We start from the raw sequence: 18,756 nt of genomic DNA on the forward strand, positions 1-18,756 counted from the left end.
CGAAGGGGACGTTTCCTGAGGCCTTATGGGAAAATAATGTCCTTATGAATTAAATAATAGGGTTATTACTTTCATTGATTTTAGCTGTCTGGGAATTTAGTGTTCAGCCTCGGTCTTAACCCATCCTCCTCCTGCTGTTTTTCACTCTCACTCCCTCCTCGTCCTCTTGTCTAATTATTTTCCTATAAGCCCCCCGTTTCCTACAGCGCAAATAGCAGAGTCACTGAGCGAAAATTATGTAAATATTATTAAAGGGACTCAGGCACGGAAATTCATTTTAGGTCGGCGCAGCAAAGTAAAGCTCTGTCCCTCGAATCCCCCTCAATTTATTTGCAAATAAAGGCGAGGTGACCGGGAGGGATCAGGGATATTTAGCCGGGCTGTCAACACGGCTCCTCCGCGCACTGGCTCGCCAGAATTAATGGTTTTAATAATTGGGATTTCAGTTTCCAGGGAATTGGTGGCGTTTACACTTCATAAGCTAAACACACTCCTTCCCAAACAGGCGCGCACGCACCTCCATCGAGTTCACGTGGGCACACACCTGCGCGTTGAAGAGAATTTGTCTTTTCTTATGTCCCTAAACATCTGTAATTCAGCCATTCTTCACTTTCTTCTGCTTTTGTGTGTGTGTGTGTGTGTGTGTGTGTGTGTGTGTGTGTGAGTTCAGCCAACAATTGGTCAAAAAATATTAATGCAAGCCTGGCACATCACTCGCCTCCTCTCGCCATCTTCCTCCCCTATATCTTTATCTGTCTCCCCCCGGGGGACTCGCGGTCCTATTAGAACAAATGACGAGGGGCCCAGGCGCTTTTGTAAAAAGGCGCAGGCAGGCGGGAGCGCGCCTGTCTTATTATGTGCGACACATGATCAATAGGGCGATAACGCAGCAACATCAATATAAGCGACAGAACAATGAGGGATATCATCGAACATCTATCTTAATATAGCCGACTACAAGGGCCGTCTGACAACCGCGGCAGCTCATGAAAATTCCGCCCCACGAATCTACCACCATCTCATCCTCCTCCTCCTCCTCCTCGCGCTCAATAGTCTATGCGCACTCACGCACACACGACACGCACGCAAGCACGCACGCACACATACACGGTGCAGCTGGCGCGGCTATTATTTTCCCATTTCAATTTGACACCCCTGCCTTTCATGCTAATTCTATTATTGTAGGAAGTTTATGTGATTCCATATCACTAGAAATCGGTAATGTCTAATAACCCTTTGGGCTGAAAGGAGGAAAAAAAAAAACTGCCTCGAGACCCGCGGCAGCCAGTGGGAAAATAATTACTTTCATATCAAAACTCAGCAGGAGGCGCAGGGTCCTATAGCCCGCGGCCACTAACCTCATTCCAGCTCGGCCTTTCAAATGAATAAATTTGTTAAAGCAATAAATACAAACAGCCAGACGGACTTGAGCCCCAGCTCCGGCTCACTACACAGAGAAAAAGGGGGATTTATCAGCTGTAACACGACAAAACTCCAGCCGCCATGATCCAAGGTTCTGCCACACAGCAACCTCCCCTCTTTTCCCCCCTCAACAGGGCCCTGGAAAGACAGTGATTCAATTTAAACAATAACTTTATTTATCAAAATGTTTACATATAAATATCATTTTCTTGTTTTTACAATATCTGAGGATTTTTGTTGTGTGTAAGATGTTTATTGTAGCCTAGTTTCTGTTACAAGTTGGTCACCAAAAAAAGAGAAAAAGAACCTGCTTCTAAAGGTGTTTGGGCCTAAAGCCTGAATATGAGGACAGCCACGGCTTTTGGGGGCCATCTGGATTGATCACACATTATGATTAAAAAATAGATGAGAATTAAGTCTCCTGATTCCTGATATGTTTTAGAGTGTCTCAGCAGAGCTTTGGGAATGTTTGAATAGTCTGAGCGGTGTTCCTGGTCCTTTGTTTATGTTTGCTCCTTGCAAGTGTTAGTCCATATCGACATCCTCTCCATCTGTTCCGGGTGTTTCTTGACAGTCTGTGTTTGCCTTGAGACACTCGGAGAGGTCTGGAGACGCCCGCTCCTCTCTTGCATCCTCCTCTTTTGCACACAGCTCGGCAGCTTGGCAGCCATTGGCCGCTGCCTCCGTTTGAACTTTCAGACCCCTCTCGTCGCTACTGTCACTGGACTGTGTGGAGCTCAGTCTGGCCAGAGCTGTCTGAGGAGAAACAGGGAATCTTCCCTCGCTGCAGTCACCACCACACTCCTCCACGTCTGTTCCATCCACTCTATTGCTAATGTGATTGTGGTGATGCTGCGTGTTATGCTCCATATGATCCGAGTTTAGAGGCTTAGTGACAAAGCTGGAGAGGTCAGAGGGAGCAGGACTCCCTTCGCTTGGCACACACCTCTGTCCCAGGCTGAGCCTGTTAATGTTGTCCTGACATGGTGTGGCCTTCAGGGCTGTTTGGGGCACTAGAAAGCCCAAGGGCTGATGGGTAATGGGGTAAAGCAAGAAGTGACCTTTACCCACCAGTGTCCTCTGACTGGGCAGCGAAGGGAAGTCCAGCTGAGATTTGCGTCGAGGCGTGGCGTCAGAGAGGAGGCTCTCCACGCTGAAAGGGTTTCTTTTCTGCAGGGCAGAGGACCTCGGGCCTCCAGGGCTGGAGCTGTGCGTGCTGCCTGGAGAAACCTGCTCCGGTTCTCCTGTGGTTCTTTGGTTTTGGTGGTTTTGTAGTTGGCTGAAGTCGTGCCTCGTTTGGTCACAGCTGGATTCAGTTTGGTGTCCTCCTGCACCCTTTGTTGCTGGCAGTTCAAGGTGGATAGTCCCGTTAATGTTTGTCGACTGCTGCTCGCTGTCAGTGAACTGGGAGACCCCGCTGTCGCTCTCTGAGCCTCCAGGTGTGTGGAAGCTTTCACCAGCGAGAAGTTTGTTCTGCGACTTCAGCAGCTTCCTCTCCTGTTTCCGTTTCTTCTTCTCTGCCCGCTCTCGCTCCCTGCGTGCGATCTCCTCGGGGTCCATGGGCTCGCCGCTGCACGTGGTCGGGTGGGAGTTGTGAGCAGGCCGCCCCGGACCTTTCTTTGTGTTCTCCTTTTTTCTCCATTTAGCACGTCGGTTTTGGAACCAGACCTGTGCACACGTACACACATAAACACACACACACACACACACATGAAATACACATATACACAGGTGGAATATTGGCACATGAGATCAGTTTTGCTTGAGAGTATTGAGCCATTCTTCAATTTTGCTGTGACTATTTCTGACATGATCAGTCAATTAAGCAATTAGTTGATTGGCAGAATTGATTTTTTAAAGTTAATCAGTCATTTAAGTCACGTAATGAGGAAAAGTGCCAGAGACGAGCTCGTTTTAGCTTCTCTAACAAGATGCTCAGCAGCTTTTCTCTGCTTTTATATCACAAGCAAATTCAAGACGTTTCAATATTTTCGGACTTATTACAAAGTAAATAGCAATATAAAAACAATGGATCAATTAATGGACAATGAAAATAACTGGTTGCTGCAGCACCAGCTGGAACTACAGTTATCATATAAATTTGATGAAACAGACCACATCATTTACATGAATTCAAAATAATATCCTTGTAATAAATAATAACTTTGTGAAGCCATTGATCATTTTTTGATAATGTATCAGAGATGAGTTGATTAAACTTTGGTAATTTACTTTCGCTTTCATGGATTTTGATTTTAATGTGTTCCTAATATTTAGCCCCCCTTCACAAAGCTAACACATTAATTCAGTGAAGGAGGCCAAAATGTCATTTATAGTAGTGTGTGTCTAAGACAGCCTCAGCCAACAACAGACCTCACACCTGCCATGACAAAACAGATAAATCAGTGTCAGAGTGGTTATCAGATCAGGAGGACTGAACCAGACTGGCAACAAATCCAAACAACTGCTGGAAAAAAAACCACAAAGCGCCGGTGCTCTGCCTCTGTCTGTCTGTTTACTGCGGCTTTAAACACCTAAAGACTACATTAGGTTAATAGGTCACAGCGGCGGACCAGCAGATGCACAGATGTGCCGCTGTTAATTACCTATGAGTCTGTGTAATAGGCAACTCCGCCAATTACATTTAGTTGTACCCTAGCTAAATCAGCCATATCCTGCCTCCGTATATTCTTCTACACCCAGACCTCCGCTCACATGGGGCTTTAACAATCGCACGGTGAAATCCCCGGCTCTCCTCCCTCCACACCGAGCCAAGAGAGGGAGCTTCCCCCGCCTGAGAGCTCTCACTACCCGGCCTCTGGGCGCGCTCAGGGCCGCATGTTTGGCGCTGATAACGCCAGGAGTTTAGCATGCAGAAGTAGGATCCGCGAACATTGCATAATAAGGACGGGACACCAACATCATGTGCGACAATGGCGCTTCTTATGAATTGTTAATGTTGGTTATATCTTCCCCCCGCAAACCTGGTGATAAAGGAGCGTTAAGCAGCTTGAGGAAACAATAATCTGCGGTTTAGGAGCGAAAATCCCCAAACAACATACAGCGACGGCGACAGTGCTTCTGTCCCGCATCTACTCCATCCAGCCATGCATGCAAGCAGTAAGTGGAGTACTTAGAAATACATGAATATACGTAGCCTAAAAACCACACTGAATATCATGCTATTACAAAGGCTACTTAACAAATAGGCTAACACATAGTCTACTACAGCCATTCATTTATTTTATTATTATTATTATTATTTATTGTTATTTTATTATTAACATTATTATTATTTTACTATAATTATTATCAAAATAAAAGAACCTCAAGGCGAAATTTGAAAGATGGCAGCGTCACCTTTAACAAAATTACATTTACTTTGTTACTTCAAAGTAATGGCTCAAAATGACATGAGTTTACTCTTGTAGCCTATATTGATGATAATAATAATTATTCTTCTATTAGTACAAACATGTTATTATTTTTATTGATGATAAAGACAAAATGTATAAAGGGATAGTAAAAAATACTTTATTTATATTATTAATATCTGTTGAATTTGATCAATTTTGTTATTACCATTATTATTATTATTATTAGCTATTATTATTATTGTTGTTGTTATTAAATATATAAATATATATGAATATATTATTTATATAAATATAAATATATTAAATCTACAATTATCTTAAACCTTTAACTTAACCCCCTAAAAGTAGCCTATATAGATTCTTTAAAATGATAAAATTATGAATGAATTGCATGAAAAAACTGAAGGATACTAGTTACCATATTCTTCCCTTGGTTTGCTCAGTAAATAGCCTTGTTTTTATTAACCCATAAATCAATAGGTTGCCTCCATGCATAATTCAGAAGAGAACCTTTATTGATGCTTTGATAATTGACAAATAGCTATCTCAGTGTGGAGCAGGTCTTCATGGACCATCACAAAACAAGCGCCCCTCTGAATCATTCTTACAATGGAATATTTTGTGGATTTTGACGTGGAAGTGAGATTCAAATTTATTGAAATATCTAAACAATAATTTAAAAAATAAATTTGAGTGAAAAAGTCTGAACTCTAACTAAAAACGAATAATTAGTGCTTTTCAATATGTGACTCATTTCTTTGTGTCTTTACCTGAACCCTCGACTCCACGAGATCAAGCCTGAGCGCGAGCGCCTCCCGCATGAACACATCTGGATAGTGACTCTCGTTGAAAGCCTTCTCGAGCTCCTCCAGCTGCCACCCGGTGAAATTCGTCCTCGTTCTTCTCCGTTTACAACCGGGACTGTCCTTATCCGGGTCCCCAGAATCTGCAGTGGTCGACGCGTGTGTTTGTACATGTGTATGTGTGTGTGTGTATGTGTGTGTGTTCGTGTGTGTATGTGTGTGTATGTGTGTGTGTGTGTGTGTGTGTGTGTGTGAGTGAGAGAGGAGAGAGATGGGTTCATACTACAGGACCGTCATGGCTTGTAAAGCAGCAGTTTAGTGTAAAACTCGGCGCTGTCACACTTTTCTTTTTAAGTATTTTGTTGTTCGTGAACTCTGACAAATCCCGCCACAAAATCTGAACCTTTACAAAACACATCTTTCTGCTGATATCTGACTGCCTTCCTTATAACCGGCAAAAATCAGTTTTCACCATTAAATACGCAAGAATCAGCAGCTCAACATCAATTTCCTCTATATAAATGACAAGTTGTTACTTTGATTTTGGCGTCCAGTTCAGCTTCTACAATAAAATGATTATCAATTCGTCTACTCACATAAACTTTTCTTTTTTAAATTCACCAAGCTCCAAAACTTTTAAACAGCATGGTTTTTCTCGGTAGACTCACTTTCTCCTTTAAAATCTGCCCTCACTGGTTAAAAATGTGTCATTTACCCTCACAGGCCAATTTATTTGGCTATAAACAAGCTACTTACATTTATTACTCTTCCTGCTACACAGCATTGTCTCCGCACAGGTCTATAAATGAGACACGAGACAGAGAGAGCCAGGCCTACCTGAGAGTTTGAACTGCTGGCTGTCGGGCGACAGGAGCGGGTTGGAGCCGACCACCGAGGCCGAGCAGGAGCCGTTAAGTAATCCGTCTATAGAGAAGGGCACGGCGGCCGCGGACTGCAGCTGGTGTCCGCTGGCGAGCTCGTAGACGTGCTGGTGATGATGGTGGTGGTGGTGATGGGAGCCGAGCGGGTACGGGAAGCCCACCAGCCCGCCCAAGGAGCCTCCGAACTGGGCGTGAGGATGCTCGAGTACCCGACTGTCCATGCTCGCCCGGGCTGCGGCGGGGCCGAAGTGAAGATGCAGAGGGAGGCAGTGTGGCTGAACATGCAGTCAGAAAAAGTCAAGAGAGAGGAGGGAGAGGACGAGGAGGAGGAAGTGAAGGCAGCTGGGGGGAGAGAGAGAGAAGGGGAACCCAGGCAGACGGCCGTCTCCCGCGGCCACGGCAGTCTACGGCGTGTAACAGCGGAGCGGCGGAGACCGGGCTGTACGAGGTATTTCACGTTTACGGTCCAGCCGAGATGTCAACCCTGCTCTTTCTCTCCGCGAGCCAGCTCATTAGGGCTCCTCCATCTGCTCGCGGGACCAATAAGAAACGTTAATCGCTCCGTGACGTCAGCGGCGCGGTTAATGGGGTAGGCTAACGGAAGGCACGAGGAAAACAGAAAGAGAGAGAGAGAGAGAGAGAGAGAGAGAGAGAGTTTTCTTTCTTTCCGGATCGATCGCTAATTACACCTGGCGCGGTCCTTTAATTCAGCCCTGTCAAAACAATGAGGACGAGGCAAAGCTGCCGCGTGGAACTAGCTAAGTGATTGATAGGCCGACTCCATTAAATCCTCAGGAATATAATGTTTTATAGAAAAAACAACTTTCTGATTTCAGCAACATTTCTAAAAGGTTTGAAAACTGTAATTAATGTCTTGTCTTTTATCTGGCACCTGAATTTTGAAAGATTGATTGATTGATATGGATTTATTAATGGTTAATAAATAATTTGTTATAGATCACCTATTAGCTATTAATGAGCTAATACAACTTTTGGGTTGCAAGATTGTGGAAAATCCTCCTCCAGCCATTGATTGATTACTTAACAGGCCTTCCAGGCACAGGCCCAGGGGCCCAAGGACCTGGGGGCCCCTGGTTTTCACCTGTAAAATATTCCAGAAATACACACAAAATGAGACACAAAACAACCACAAAGGGATGCAAAACATCTACAGAGAGACGCCAACTGACCACAAAAAGACACAAAACTACCACAGAGACACAAAATGACCACAAAGAGACACAAAATGACCACAAAGAGATGCAAAACATCTACAGGGTGATGCAAGATGACCACAAAGCGACGCCAACCAACTACAAAAACATAGAAAAACTAGCACAGGGATGCAAAACGTCCTCAAAGAGTCACAAATGACAACAAATGACATGGCATGATCTGTGGTAATTTTATTTGTCTTTCAGTCTGGGTGTCCAAGAAGGGGTGAGGGGCCTTTTACATGTGCTGAGGGGCCCATTGTGTCATAATCAATCCGTGACACTTTGCTTGTCTTTATAGATCTGTACTTCATTAAGGAGACATCTCTCATGGACTGACCACCTATCTTCTGGAAAAGAGCTGCACGACATCTGGACCAAATTCCGTGTATGTGTGTATATATATATATATATATATATATATATATATATATATATATATATATATATATATATATATATATATATATATATTTATATTTATATATTTTAAACTTTTACAAGTGCAGACTTCATGGATTGTAGAACCTTTTATTCAGGGTTTATTCACATTTATAATTGCAGGGGATTGTTACTGAACAGAAACACAGTCACATTATTACCAAAACATTTAAACTTACACTGATGCAAGATAGTTATTATTCAAACAAGACTGAGTGAACTCCTTCATTTAAAAATGTCAAACATCTACATTTCACATTTATTAAATTATTCACTCTAGCTTTGTATTATTTTCAGTTTTGCACACAGGTCGACAGCTACGGTCAAACTCTCTGTATAAGTTCATAAACGATGATATCATAAGTCTGCAGGTGTAAATGATGCGATAATGAGCAGTTTAGCAGCAGCAGATGAAGGAGGATTTTTCACAACCTGGCAACCCAAAAGTTATTATTAATGGCTTATAACTGAACAATAAGGCATAAGTAGATGATGGAGCTATTATCCATTAATAAAGCAATTAATAACAACTTATAAACCCTTTTATAAATAGTCCCACCTTTCCTTTCTTCTTGTCTCCCTCACGTGTGTGTGTGTGTGTGTGTGTGTGTGTGTGTGTGTGTGCGCACTCCAGCATCGTGTGTGTAAGTGTTTTACAGGGGCATTCAGGGCCAGATTGATCCAATAACAGCGCCTTTATCATTCCCCCTTTTCCTGAGCTGTCACATCGCATTTTAAACTACAAGCCTCTCTCCATCTCCCAGGCACCCCCCACCCCAACCCCTCCACAGACACACACACACACACACACACACACACACACACACACAGACAAAAACGCTCCATATCCAAGGTGTTAGTCGTCCTACCAAAGCTAAACTCTGCATCATTACTTCGATTTTTCACCTGAACAGCTTACATCAATGTTTAGTTGTAAAGTGGGTTGTAGCCTACATGATGAGATGTTTCAAGAATTCAATACTCACACATAGAGAGTCCAGTCAACCTTAACGGTGCGTGTGGCGTTATAGGACGAGACTGGGTGGCTTGTTACATGAATTTAGCCATGAGGCTTTTACCCTGGAGTCTTCTATTTGGGCAGGAGTTGTTTCAAACCTCTACATTTTTGCTTTTTATGAAAAATAAACAAATAAATAAAATAAAATAAGAGCAACTTGCAGTAGGTTCTTATGCCATGGCATTGAATAGCCTTTCAAGTGTGAATTCATATAAATAATATATTACTTTTCCACACACATAAATGGGTTTTACCTCGTTATCTGCGAATTGTAGATGTTCAAATTTAAAAAAAAAAAAAATCCCTGAGAGCTTTAAGGAATTCTTGTTCATATTGGCTTAAAAGTTGCATTTCAGTGTTCATCCCTGATCTTTTAAACAGTAGCAATGACAAACTGATTGATTGATTGATTGATTGAATCCACACCCACGTCACTAATTGTTTGAAGCAGTTTTTAAATTATATCCTTATGGTGTTTTCATTAAATAATAAATGAAATATCAACAAATAAACGAACAACGACGTATCACAATGAATGATAAAAGTGTTATCAACACAAAGATGATTTATATCAGATACATTTGCTATGATTCACTTACAACCTAAGAACTGATTCATTCTACACTTACATTATGTCTTTCAATCATTGCATCAAACTTAGGATTCATGCATTATAAGAAGTCAGTCTGCAGGTTCAGTTAACGCCACACAGCAGCTTTGGTTGAGGTTTGATTTGCAAACAAGAAAACTTGTGCATCAGAAAATTTCAGTTAGTTTCCAATTTTAACTTCCATTTCAAAATACTGCCTGTTTTAGATGTTTAGATGGCTGTGTCCTGTTGAACCTGATCCAATTTTAAAATGATTATCACCAGGGGCCAAATCATGTCAAACTTGAAATGTCGTGCAATGAACCCAGTGCATTTGAGTGGATGTACTTTACAGAACAGATATTGCATGAAGATACCTGCTCTTCAGTGAATCCTCCGTCATGTGTCTGATTGGGTGTCTGGATGTCATGTGAGTAGCTGGGTCTTTTCTTTTAGTGGCACTTGAGGTTTGAACTCTGTGTTGTCTCTCTGAGCATCGTCTTGACATCCAAGACGTAGAAGCGTGGATCCTCCTGGAACATTTTCCTAATCTTTGGAGTCAGCAGGCTCAGGTGGTACGAAGTCACCCTCCATTATTGTTTAGGAAAACTTGGACAGACTTCCTGTCTCGCTTGCTGGTTAGAACAAGCATGAAAATGAACCTCTTTTCCTGTTCTCCTGACTCCTAATATAGACGCATAAATAAAAAGTATTCTCCATAATTATCTCTGCGAAACGGCACAAAATCGCACCTCACCGCAAACAAGGCCAATTAGAGGAACCATTATTGATGACATTGAATAATTTGAGTGAAAGTATTTGGATTTTTAAAAAAATTATGAATCACAAAAAAATAAGCTGTTATCATAAATTAACTTTTTTAGATTAACATTTAGGTAGAAAACACAAATCACTGCTTCTTCAAAATAGAAAAAGCTTATCTTAATAAAATGTCACCATTAAATGTCTCTATATACATTTACAGAAAAAAACACTTGACTAGCAAACTAACATTCTGTATGTCATTAGTAGCCATGCATTTTTTTAATTAAAGGGGGTATTGACTTCAACAGGACTAATTATACTTCTCTGGGCTGCACACAGGCGGATGATGATGGGGTTGCTCAGATACTCGGATACAGGCTGTTTATTTTATACTTGTATGCAGCACATGCACATTTGTTGTCTTCTCCATTTCAAACCCGCCTCCCAACAGGGGGTTGAATCAACCAATCGACTTGCCTGATGCTCAGGTCCGCACGACACGTAACGTCCTTCCCTTTATAGGTTGAAAGAGAAGCAGATTTCCAGAATAAGAGTCCAGCTCTGTGAGGAGGTATAGGCACAGCGGAGCTTTGAGGTGACATTTAATGCCATTCATGCTCATAATGACAATGCTAATTTTTTTAAATAATTAGTGATTATTATAATTAGTGGTCGCTAATCACCAGAGTTATTATAATTCATCGTATGGGAGGACATAAATTTCATGGCAGTATATAAAACGGTTGTCATGACATTTAACTCGAAAGCAGAAATGTCAGCCTCATGGTGGCGCTAGAGGAAAAGTCAGGGAATCACCAAAGTCAGTTGAATTCATCTTGTGGAGACGATGGATGTCTGTAGAACATTTTGAGCCAATTCATACAGCAGATTTTTAAATATTTGAGTCTGGACTGAAGCGGTGGACTGACTGATGACTGACTGACTGATGTTGCCATCCTAGTAGAGCTACACTGAAAGAATTTCTATGCTGTAAAATCAAATAGAAATTAAATTTGTTTGTCTCTCTTCCAGAAAATGAGTTTAAAACTTGCATCTGTTTGGTTTTTCCAGGGTTTTACTCATTAAAAACCATGGACACTGATCCATTCCCAATGACCAACTAAGCCATTTTAGTAAAAGAATAGATGAGGAAAATTTGGTGCATGTGTAGTGCAGGTTAAAAACTGAGAAGATAAATGCAATTACAATTTCAAGTTATCCTGTTGAGTTAAGGGTCTTGTCTAATGCGGGGGAAATGGTGCTCAAATTGAAGTGTGCATCGGAAAATGAAAGGTTTTGAAATTTACAATCATGGCAGAGGCCAGAAGCAACTGAGTGTCCAGGTGGACATCTTTGGGGGGGGGAGCGATGGAGGGAGAGAGAGAGAGAGAGAGAGAGAGAGAGAGAAAAAGATTATACATATAAATTGTAAATGGTGTCGTAGAGGCCAGATCTTGCCCGAGGCGGTGACTGCTTCATTTTGTGTTAAATTTCTTGACAGAAAGCCACCCGCGTGCTGGTGAATACTGAATGGTAATCAGAGCTGGTTGAATAAGTGCCTCCCCCTCCCTCTTCCATTACTGTGAATTAATTCGACTTTATTTATCCAATTTCTGGAGCTGACAGAATGTTAATTTGAGTTGAGATTTCTCTCTGCTGTTCTGCCTGTGACCCGTAGCCCTGGGATTGGCGTGTTGTAATAACCTGAATCTTTCACCAGAAGCTCCGATAATTGTTACCTTATTAGCATGTAAATTGTTTAATTAATATTATTATGAAGAACCATATAATCCCTCCGTTACTTGACCCTGAGTCCACACGCGAGCAGGCTTTCTGCATTTCAATGTCTAGTTTTTAAATGGACTCTTTAATGTTGGCTGGTCGTCGGCTGTTATAAACCCCCTTTCCTCAATCTTAGTGCAACTTTAAACGGCTTGAGAGGCGCTTTTGATGTCGCCCCGTCTCTATCTCTCTCTTTTGCTCTCTCTATTCCCTTTTTATTTCTTTGCTGCTTTTTCTGATGTGTATTTATTTTCCTGCTGCCATTTTTGAACATCAAAATCCAACGCCTTCTTGTCATTTGCTTATAAAAGCTTTTTTTTTTCTAAAGCCCCCCTCCCTGTACTTTCCCAGTGGCTGTGCGAGCCAAACACATGCAGTGCTCAATGAAAAGCAGCCCTTGACATGAGGTCCTAAGAGACCGCAGCATTTAAATTCGCCTTTCTTCCTTCCTCCTCCTTTTTTGCTGGGCACGAGTGACATTGTCAGATGCTAGCTTTAATTAACTTGATAATAAGATGGGCGACTCACATACAGGCCAGGGTTCGGCTTGCCTTGCCTCCAGTCCCCCCCCCCACCCCCCCTTCCCTCTCTCCCCTGTCTCTGTGCAGGCAACACAACCAAACCCACACTTCAGGAAGACAAGGAAAAAAAAAAACCAAAAAACAAATACAAAATATTGGTCCCTACTGAGGTGACTGCTTCTAAGCTGTCATCTAAGCCTATGCTGAAGAAAACCATTTGAATTTATTGTAATTTGGTCAAGACACATGAAACCCTGTGGAGTTACAGGGAATCCCCAAATAAAGAGCAGATCACTTTTCTGAGCTGATGTCTGAGTGAAGTCAGGTATTTTATGGGTCTATAACTGAACCATGTTCATGTTGATACTGTACAAAACATGATAACATACAACATCCAGTAGGCACTATTTGTGTCTTATTCCATTAGATATCTATAATTAACATCTGGCCTAAATCGACTGTTCCTATTGTTCTTGACTAAGATGCTGAATTCTCACTGTTTTTAGACCAAAAGACCGAAGTACAAAAAGAACATATTCATGTCTGTATATTCAAGCACTATGTTCACAATTCTGCCAAACGCAGTAAAACAAATCCCTGTGCGTCCAGTCGTTTCTCATACGCTTCCTTTTTTAGCCTCGGCTGTGAGCCCGTAACTTCCCTGGTTGCAGTAACCTGTGGCCACGCAACCCTCTACAGAGAGGCCTTTCACAAAATGTAAAAACAAAGTTTGCTATACTAAATGTGTGTAATTATTTCAGTGAGTTAAAAAGTCTTGATGTCCAAAACTTATTTGCGATGTGTTCCAAATACCCTGAAACCCCCACGCCATGCAACCCGAACCGTCTTTGCAACAAGCATCACATCCTAATTGTTACCTCTCTTCCTTGATCATTTTGGGATTTGAGTTAATTTTATCATTGGGTTGGTTTTTCCTTGACATCATCCACTACGAAGCGAAAGTGGGACTTAAACTTACACATGCCTTTCAACAGGCTGTGATTTTAGTCCCTAACTGAACATGGCAGGGGTCTTTTGACAAAGGAAGGACACTAATCCTTCACTCTACCAATTAATAATTACAATTAATAGCCAACCATGCAGCGTCAAGACTGGGAATCTCTTGACTGCCTCGTCAGAAAAATGATCTGTTGAAACAGCCACTGAGTCATGGAGATGGCCAGACTCAGTTTTCATAGATGTTTGGTACCAGTTTGAGATCAACTGCTGCTGGACTCTTTGTCGGCCACTAGATGGCGCCATCATGTGCTTGAAAGGTGACTTGGAGACTTTCAGGTGGCAACTGAACTAACAAAATTATTCATCGCGTCTTTCCTGCATAATGTCTTTAGGTTTATGGCTCTAAGGCTGATGATGTCTGTCTGTCTGTCTGTCCGTCTGCTGTCTAATGACTTTTGGGATCTCCAGCCTCACGGTGGCGCTAGAGACATTTTTGGGTCTCTATAAAATGTCACAGCTACCGGATGAGTTGTAATGTCATCGAGCACAAACATGTTCGCTACAGGATGAACTAAAATAACTTCAGTGTTAGCTTAACTTTTAATTAAGCGCTATCCGTAGGTCAGAACTTACATTTGTCCAATGTCATTGTGTGTATGTTAGCAAGCTGATGTTAGCATTTAGCTCAAATCACTGGCTGTGGACTGTTCCTGGTGTTGGAAGGGTGAGCTTTAGTCTTTTACTTCCTCACCCATTTTTCCTGTAAGTCCAGAAGCTTTCCAATCACAACCCCCTCTCTCTTGCATTGAAAGACCCCCACTGCTGACAGATTACATATATGTCTAAGCACTCAATGCTACACTTGTGACCAACCGTTTAGCAAATACGCTTTCAAAATAAATACGTTCTTTCTATTTCATCGTCTGACCGAGATCAATTTGAGACGTGGTTTGGGAAAAGAGAGTATAAGGTTTAGTTTGTGATTTATTTGATTATGATATTTATTTTAAGCTAATTCCAGACTTCATTTCGGGTTTCTTCTTAGGCAAGACTGACTGTGTGTTTCCAGAAAAAGTTCAACCTAGACAGGAACAAGCAACAATGATACTCTACTTTACCTGAGGTCACTGCCCTGCGAGGATACATGCACTCATCAGTGAAATCTAGGTCCTTGAGTTACATTCACGGTGCCTTATGGACATGGAAACACCATGCCTGAACATTCAGAAGAATCTCCCCGAGCGCCCACGAAACCTCAGTTTTTCTTTTTCTTTTTTTTTTTTCTTTAAATAAAACTATGAACATGTAGGTTACTGCTCAGAACAAGAATCTCTTTTGAACCACAAAACTCCCAATCTGCCTCTTGAGAGGTGGAATCAAGTCATATTTATTTTTTAATTAGCAAACTAAGGTGAAGCAGTGGAGAGTTAATTACTCCATTACTGAGTGCAAGTTAATTTTTAACCATCTGAAATGAAGTCAGTCATTATTTAGTCGATTGGTTGATAATTAAGAGTCTAATCTAAATTAATTGTTGGGAGGCTGGTTTTTGATCCTGCCGTGCGCTTTGTTCAGCCTTAAACCGGGAAACTAGATGCGATTCCAATTAAAAGTGAAGGGCTTTAATGTATTGATGTTTTGGTTTTTTCCACAAATCTTTTTCCTGACACATAATGGAAGCTTTGATAATTTAGAGCAGGAAAGAACCATTTCCAGGCAAGTGCGTTTTAGCTCTTTCTCTCCATGCAATTAAAAACTTTTCCTCCATCTCATTATGAGCATAATTGTGCCTCTGACAGAATATTTGGAGGGAAATGCAAGTAGCGACTGAGTTGAAAGTTCGTTTCTTTCATTCACCTCCTGCTTGATAGATTAAAGACGATGCCTTTTAAAGATCTGTCTCCTTGTGTGTGTATGTTCATATATATATGTGTATATACTTTTAAAATGAATGTAACCAAAGCCAAACTTCCTCTGGAGCAATAATTCCATTTCAATTAAAACTGACTTATCACCTTTTCCTAAAACGTGCTTAATATGCCAAAAATTTTCAATGCTTGAAAGAGTCCAAAATGCCATTTTAATTGTTATCAGTGAGTCGGATCTCCCCCCCCCCCCTCTCTCTCCTGTCTTTCTCTTTTTCCTCTGCCAAGCCCCCCTTTTTCCTTGGCTGTCTTGGCACAAGCCGCACGGAAATAGACCTAATTAACCCCCCTACCCCGCAGGGAAATCCGCTATGCAAATTAACATTTTCAAAATATAGTAATGATATAATTTGAGAAATGGTGATGCCAATTTTCTATGCACTGCCTTAAAGTATTTGCATATACGTTTTAACGGCCCGATCGATGCTTTCCTCCACATCTCCTGGTCATCTGGAGTGTGTGTGTGTGTGTGTGTGTGTGTGTGTGTGTGTGTGTGTGTGTGTTGTGTGTGTGTGTGTGTGTGTGTGTGTGTGTGTGTGTGTGTGTGTGTGTGTGTGTGTGTGTGTGTGTGTGTGTGTGTGTGTGTGTGTGTGTGTGTGTGTGTGTGTGTGTGTGTGTGTGTGTGTGTGTGTGTGTGTGTGTGTGTGTGAGAGAGAGAGGAGGGGAGGAGGAAGGGGGTGTTGAAACAAATGCCCAGATCTGATGGGCATATAGAGGAAGAATGGATCAGCCTATTTGGCCACTGGCTGGCTACTGGAGCCCAACAAAACCATCTGCTAGGAGAGAAACGGTGGAGGGGTGGAAGGAAGGAGGAGAAAATCACCTCCCTCCCTCCTTTCCCCCCAAAGAGCTCAGCTTAAAGCCGCTCTGTAAACGAGGAAAGATGTTTTAATTAGGAAGCAAGTTCATGCACATCTCATTTAAATCACTTTGATGAATAGCTGCGTCTGAATGGCCTGTGTGCACTGAAATAAAGGGACTGATGCTATTTGAAACAAAGGTGTTTCCTTTGGTTCATGTTTTGTTTCCTCACCTCACCACGTGTCTCCTAACCCTAATCGTTTCAATGCACAGTATAAACACCATTTTCCATTTACTTGGTATTTAAATATATTTAATCTAATACACATTTGGCCACACAAGGGCCCCAAATATAAAGCTGGGACGCTCAATAAAGTATAACGATCACATGTACTAAGAGGAAACAACAGTAGGTTCAAGTACAGTGTGTACAGGCTTCATTTTATCCCATTATATTGATTTCATTGTTGGTAATTATACATAATTACTCCTGAGAGATGTGTGAATACATCCTTTACTCTTACACATAATCCATAAGTTAAGGCCCTTTATATTATATAAACATAAAGGATATCACTTTACAATAAGACTACCCTTATAAAGGATTTATGAATGGTTTATAATTAGTTTGTTAATTAGCTTAATAACACTTTATAAATCAATTAACTGTTATAACACATTAGATAAAAAGGTGACCTTTTGCTTGCCAAATATTGAGCCACATTTATCTGTACTGTCAAGCCTCATATCTCATTAGTTACTGAGTTTTCTTACCTGTCTACTTCAACACATATGTTTTAAATTACTAGCAATTAACCACCGTCAGCATCTTAATGGTCATAAAGTTTCATTTGGCAATTCAAATTATGGCATATGAAATTATGGCAGATCATGTGACCAGATTCACACACTAAGGCCTTGGCAATATTGTTTACCTTGACACGCTATCACCAGCTGGAAAAAGGAGCCTTATTGAAAAGTGTAAAACCCATCATCATTTATTAATGAGTTACAATAAGGAACTCATTAATAAATGGTGACATGTTTTACACTAAATGGTAGTAACTCATTAGTAAGATTAATGAGTAGTAAGCATGAACTTGATCTTGCCAAATAATGATCCTGAATCAAATTATAAAACTGTTATAACTTGTTAATAATTGTTTACTTTTGAGTTGTAAAGTGTTAAAAACCGAATTAATAACATAATAATAAACCAGTTATAAAAAAGGGGAGTCTTATTGTAAAGTGGTACCACATAAAGTCTACAGAGCTGGTCGATCAGTGAATCAGCTTTATCACAGTTGGTCCATAGTTTGGCGATGACCTGTGTGTCAGTGTGCGCCTGTAAGAATCAAATCAGTAGCTATTCCTCATTCAAATTTGAACTCTGTAAATATTTTCCAAGCACGTGTAGAATCCCCTGAATATGTTCAAGCAGAGTTTTCACTGTGTACATTGTGGCCCTCAGAGGAAATACAGTAGGTGATAATTCTCATCACTGTAAAACAGACATAATTACCTGTATGATAGAGTCAATAAGCGCAGCACCGACTCCGATCAGTCTTGTGAAATTTGATGTTTTACGAGGCTGTTTGAAAACCCAACACATCCGGCGATACAGCGCGCACGTGTTTTGCTTGTATAGTCCTCGGCCTCAACTAAGTTAGCATCACTTTGGTAACATATCCACGTTCTCGATGCCCCTTTCCACACAGAGGGCAATGTAGTGACATGTTCCTACACAAATCAGCTGTTTAGTCACTCTACCAAAGTCACATGATTATGAGTTTCCAAAGACTTTACTTTACAGGGACGTCTGTGTTTGTGATGCTCTTTAATCTCCATCGACGAATCAGAACAACCTTCCTGCAGAAGAGTTTCTGGAAAGTGTTTTGATTTCACAACTGTGGAGTTTTTTCTTTCATTAATTTTAGCCAAAATCCACAGTCAGGAGCTGCACCACACAACACGCAGTGAACCTATGACTTCTAAGACTCTTGACTCTTGAGGTGTAAGATGCTCAGGTGACTCAAAAATGAGAAGGATCTTCTCAAAGCTTCTATTTAAGGAACTACAGTATGTTGCTGCAAAAACTCCCTGAAATGTGTCTTTTCCATCCAGTCAAAGCCAAAGATACACTTTTTCTTTTAAACTCATATTCTTAAAATTTCTTTCTTCTTTCAATTAATATTCAACTACTTGTGCTAATCCTCCACAGATCTACATATATCTACATGGATACAGGCTGGTGTGC

General features: G+C 41.2%; 1 protein-coding gene across 1 annotated transcript; it reads right to left on the minus strand.

The window, feature by feature from the left end:
• Positions 1–1,575: 1,575 nt before the first annotated feature.
• LOC130164699 (homeobox protein unc-4 homolog) lies at positions 1,576–6,993 on the minus strand. The gene is made up of 3 exons (XM_056369594.1): positions 6,440–6,993; positions 5,570–5,745; positions 1,576–3,090 (listed from the first exon to the last, which is right to left on the minus strand). Exons 1-3 carry the CDS (start codon positions 6,702–6,704, stop codon positions 1,948–1,950), a joined length of 1,584 nt encoding a protein of 527 aa, XP_056225569.1. The 5' UTR covers positions 6,705–6,993; the 3' UTR covers positions 1,576–1,947.
• Positions 6,994–18,756: the final 11,763 nt, after the last annotated feature.

This window comes from Seriola aureovittata, chromosome 3, assembly GCF_021018895.1.
Source record: "Seriola aureovittata isolate HTS-2021-v1 ecotype China chromosome 3, ASM2101889v1, whole genome shotgun sequence".
NCBI classification, from domain to species: Eukaryota; Metazoa; Chordata; class Actinopteri; order Carangiformes; family Carangidae; genus Seriola; species Seriola aureovittata.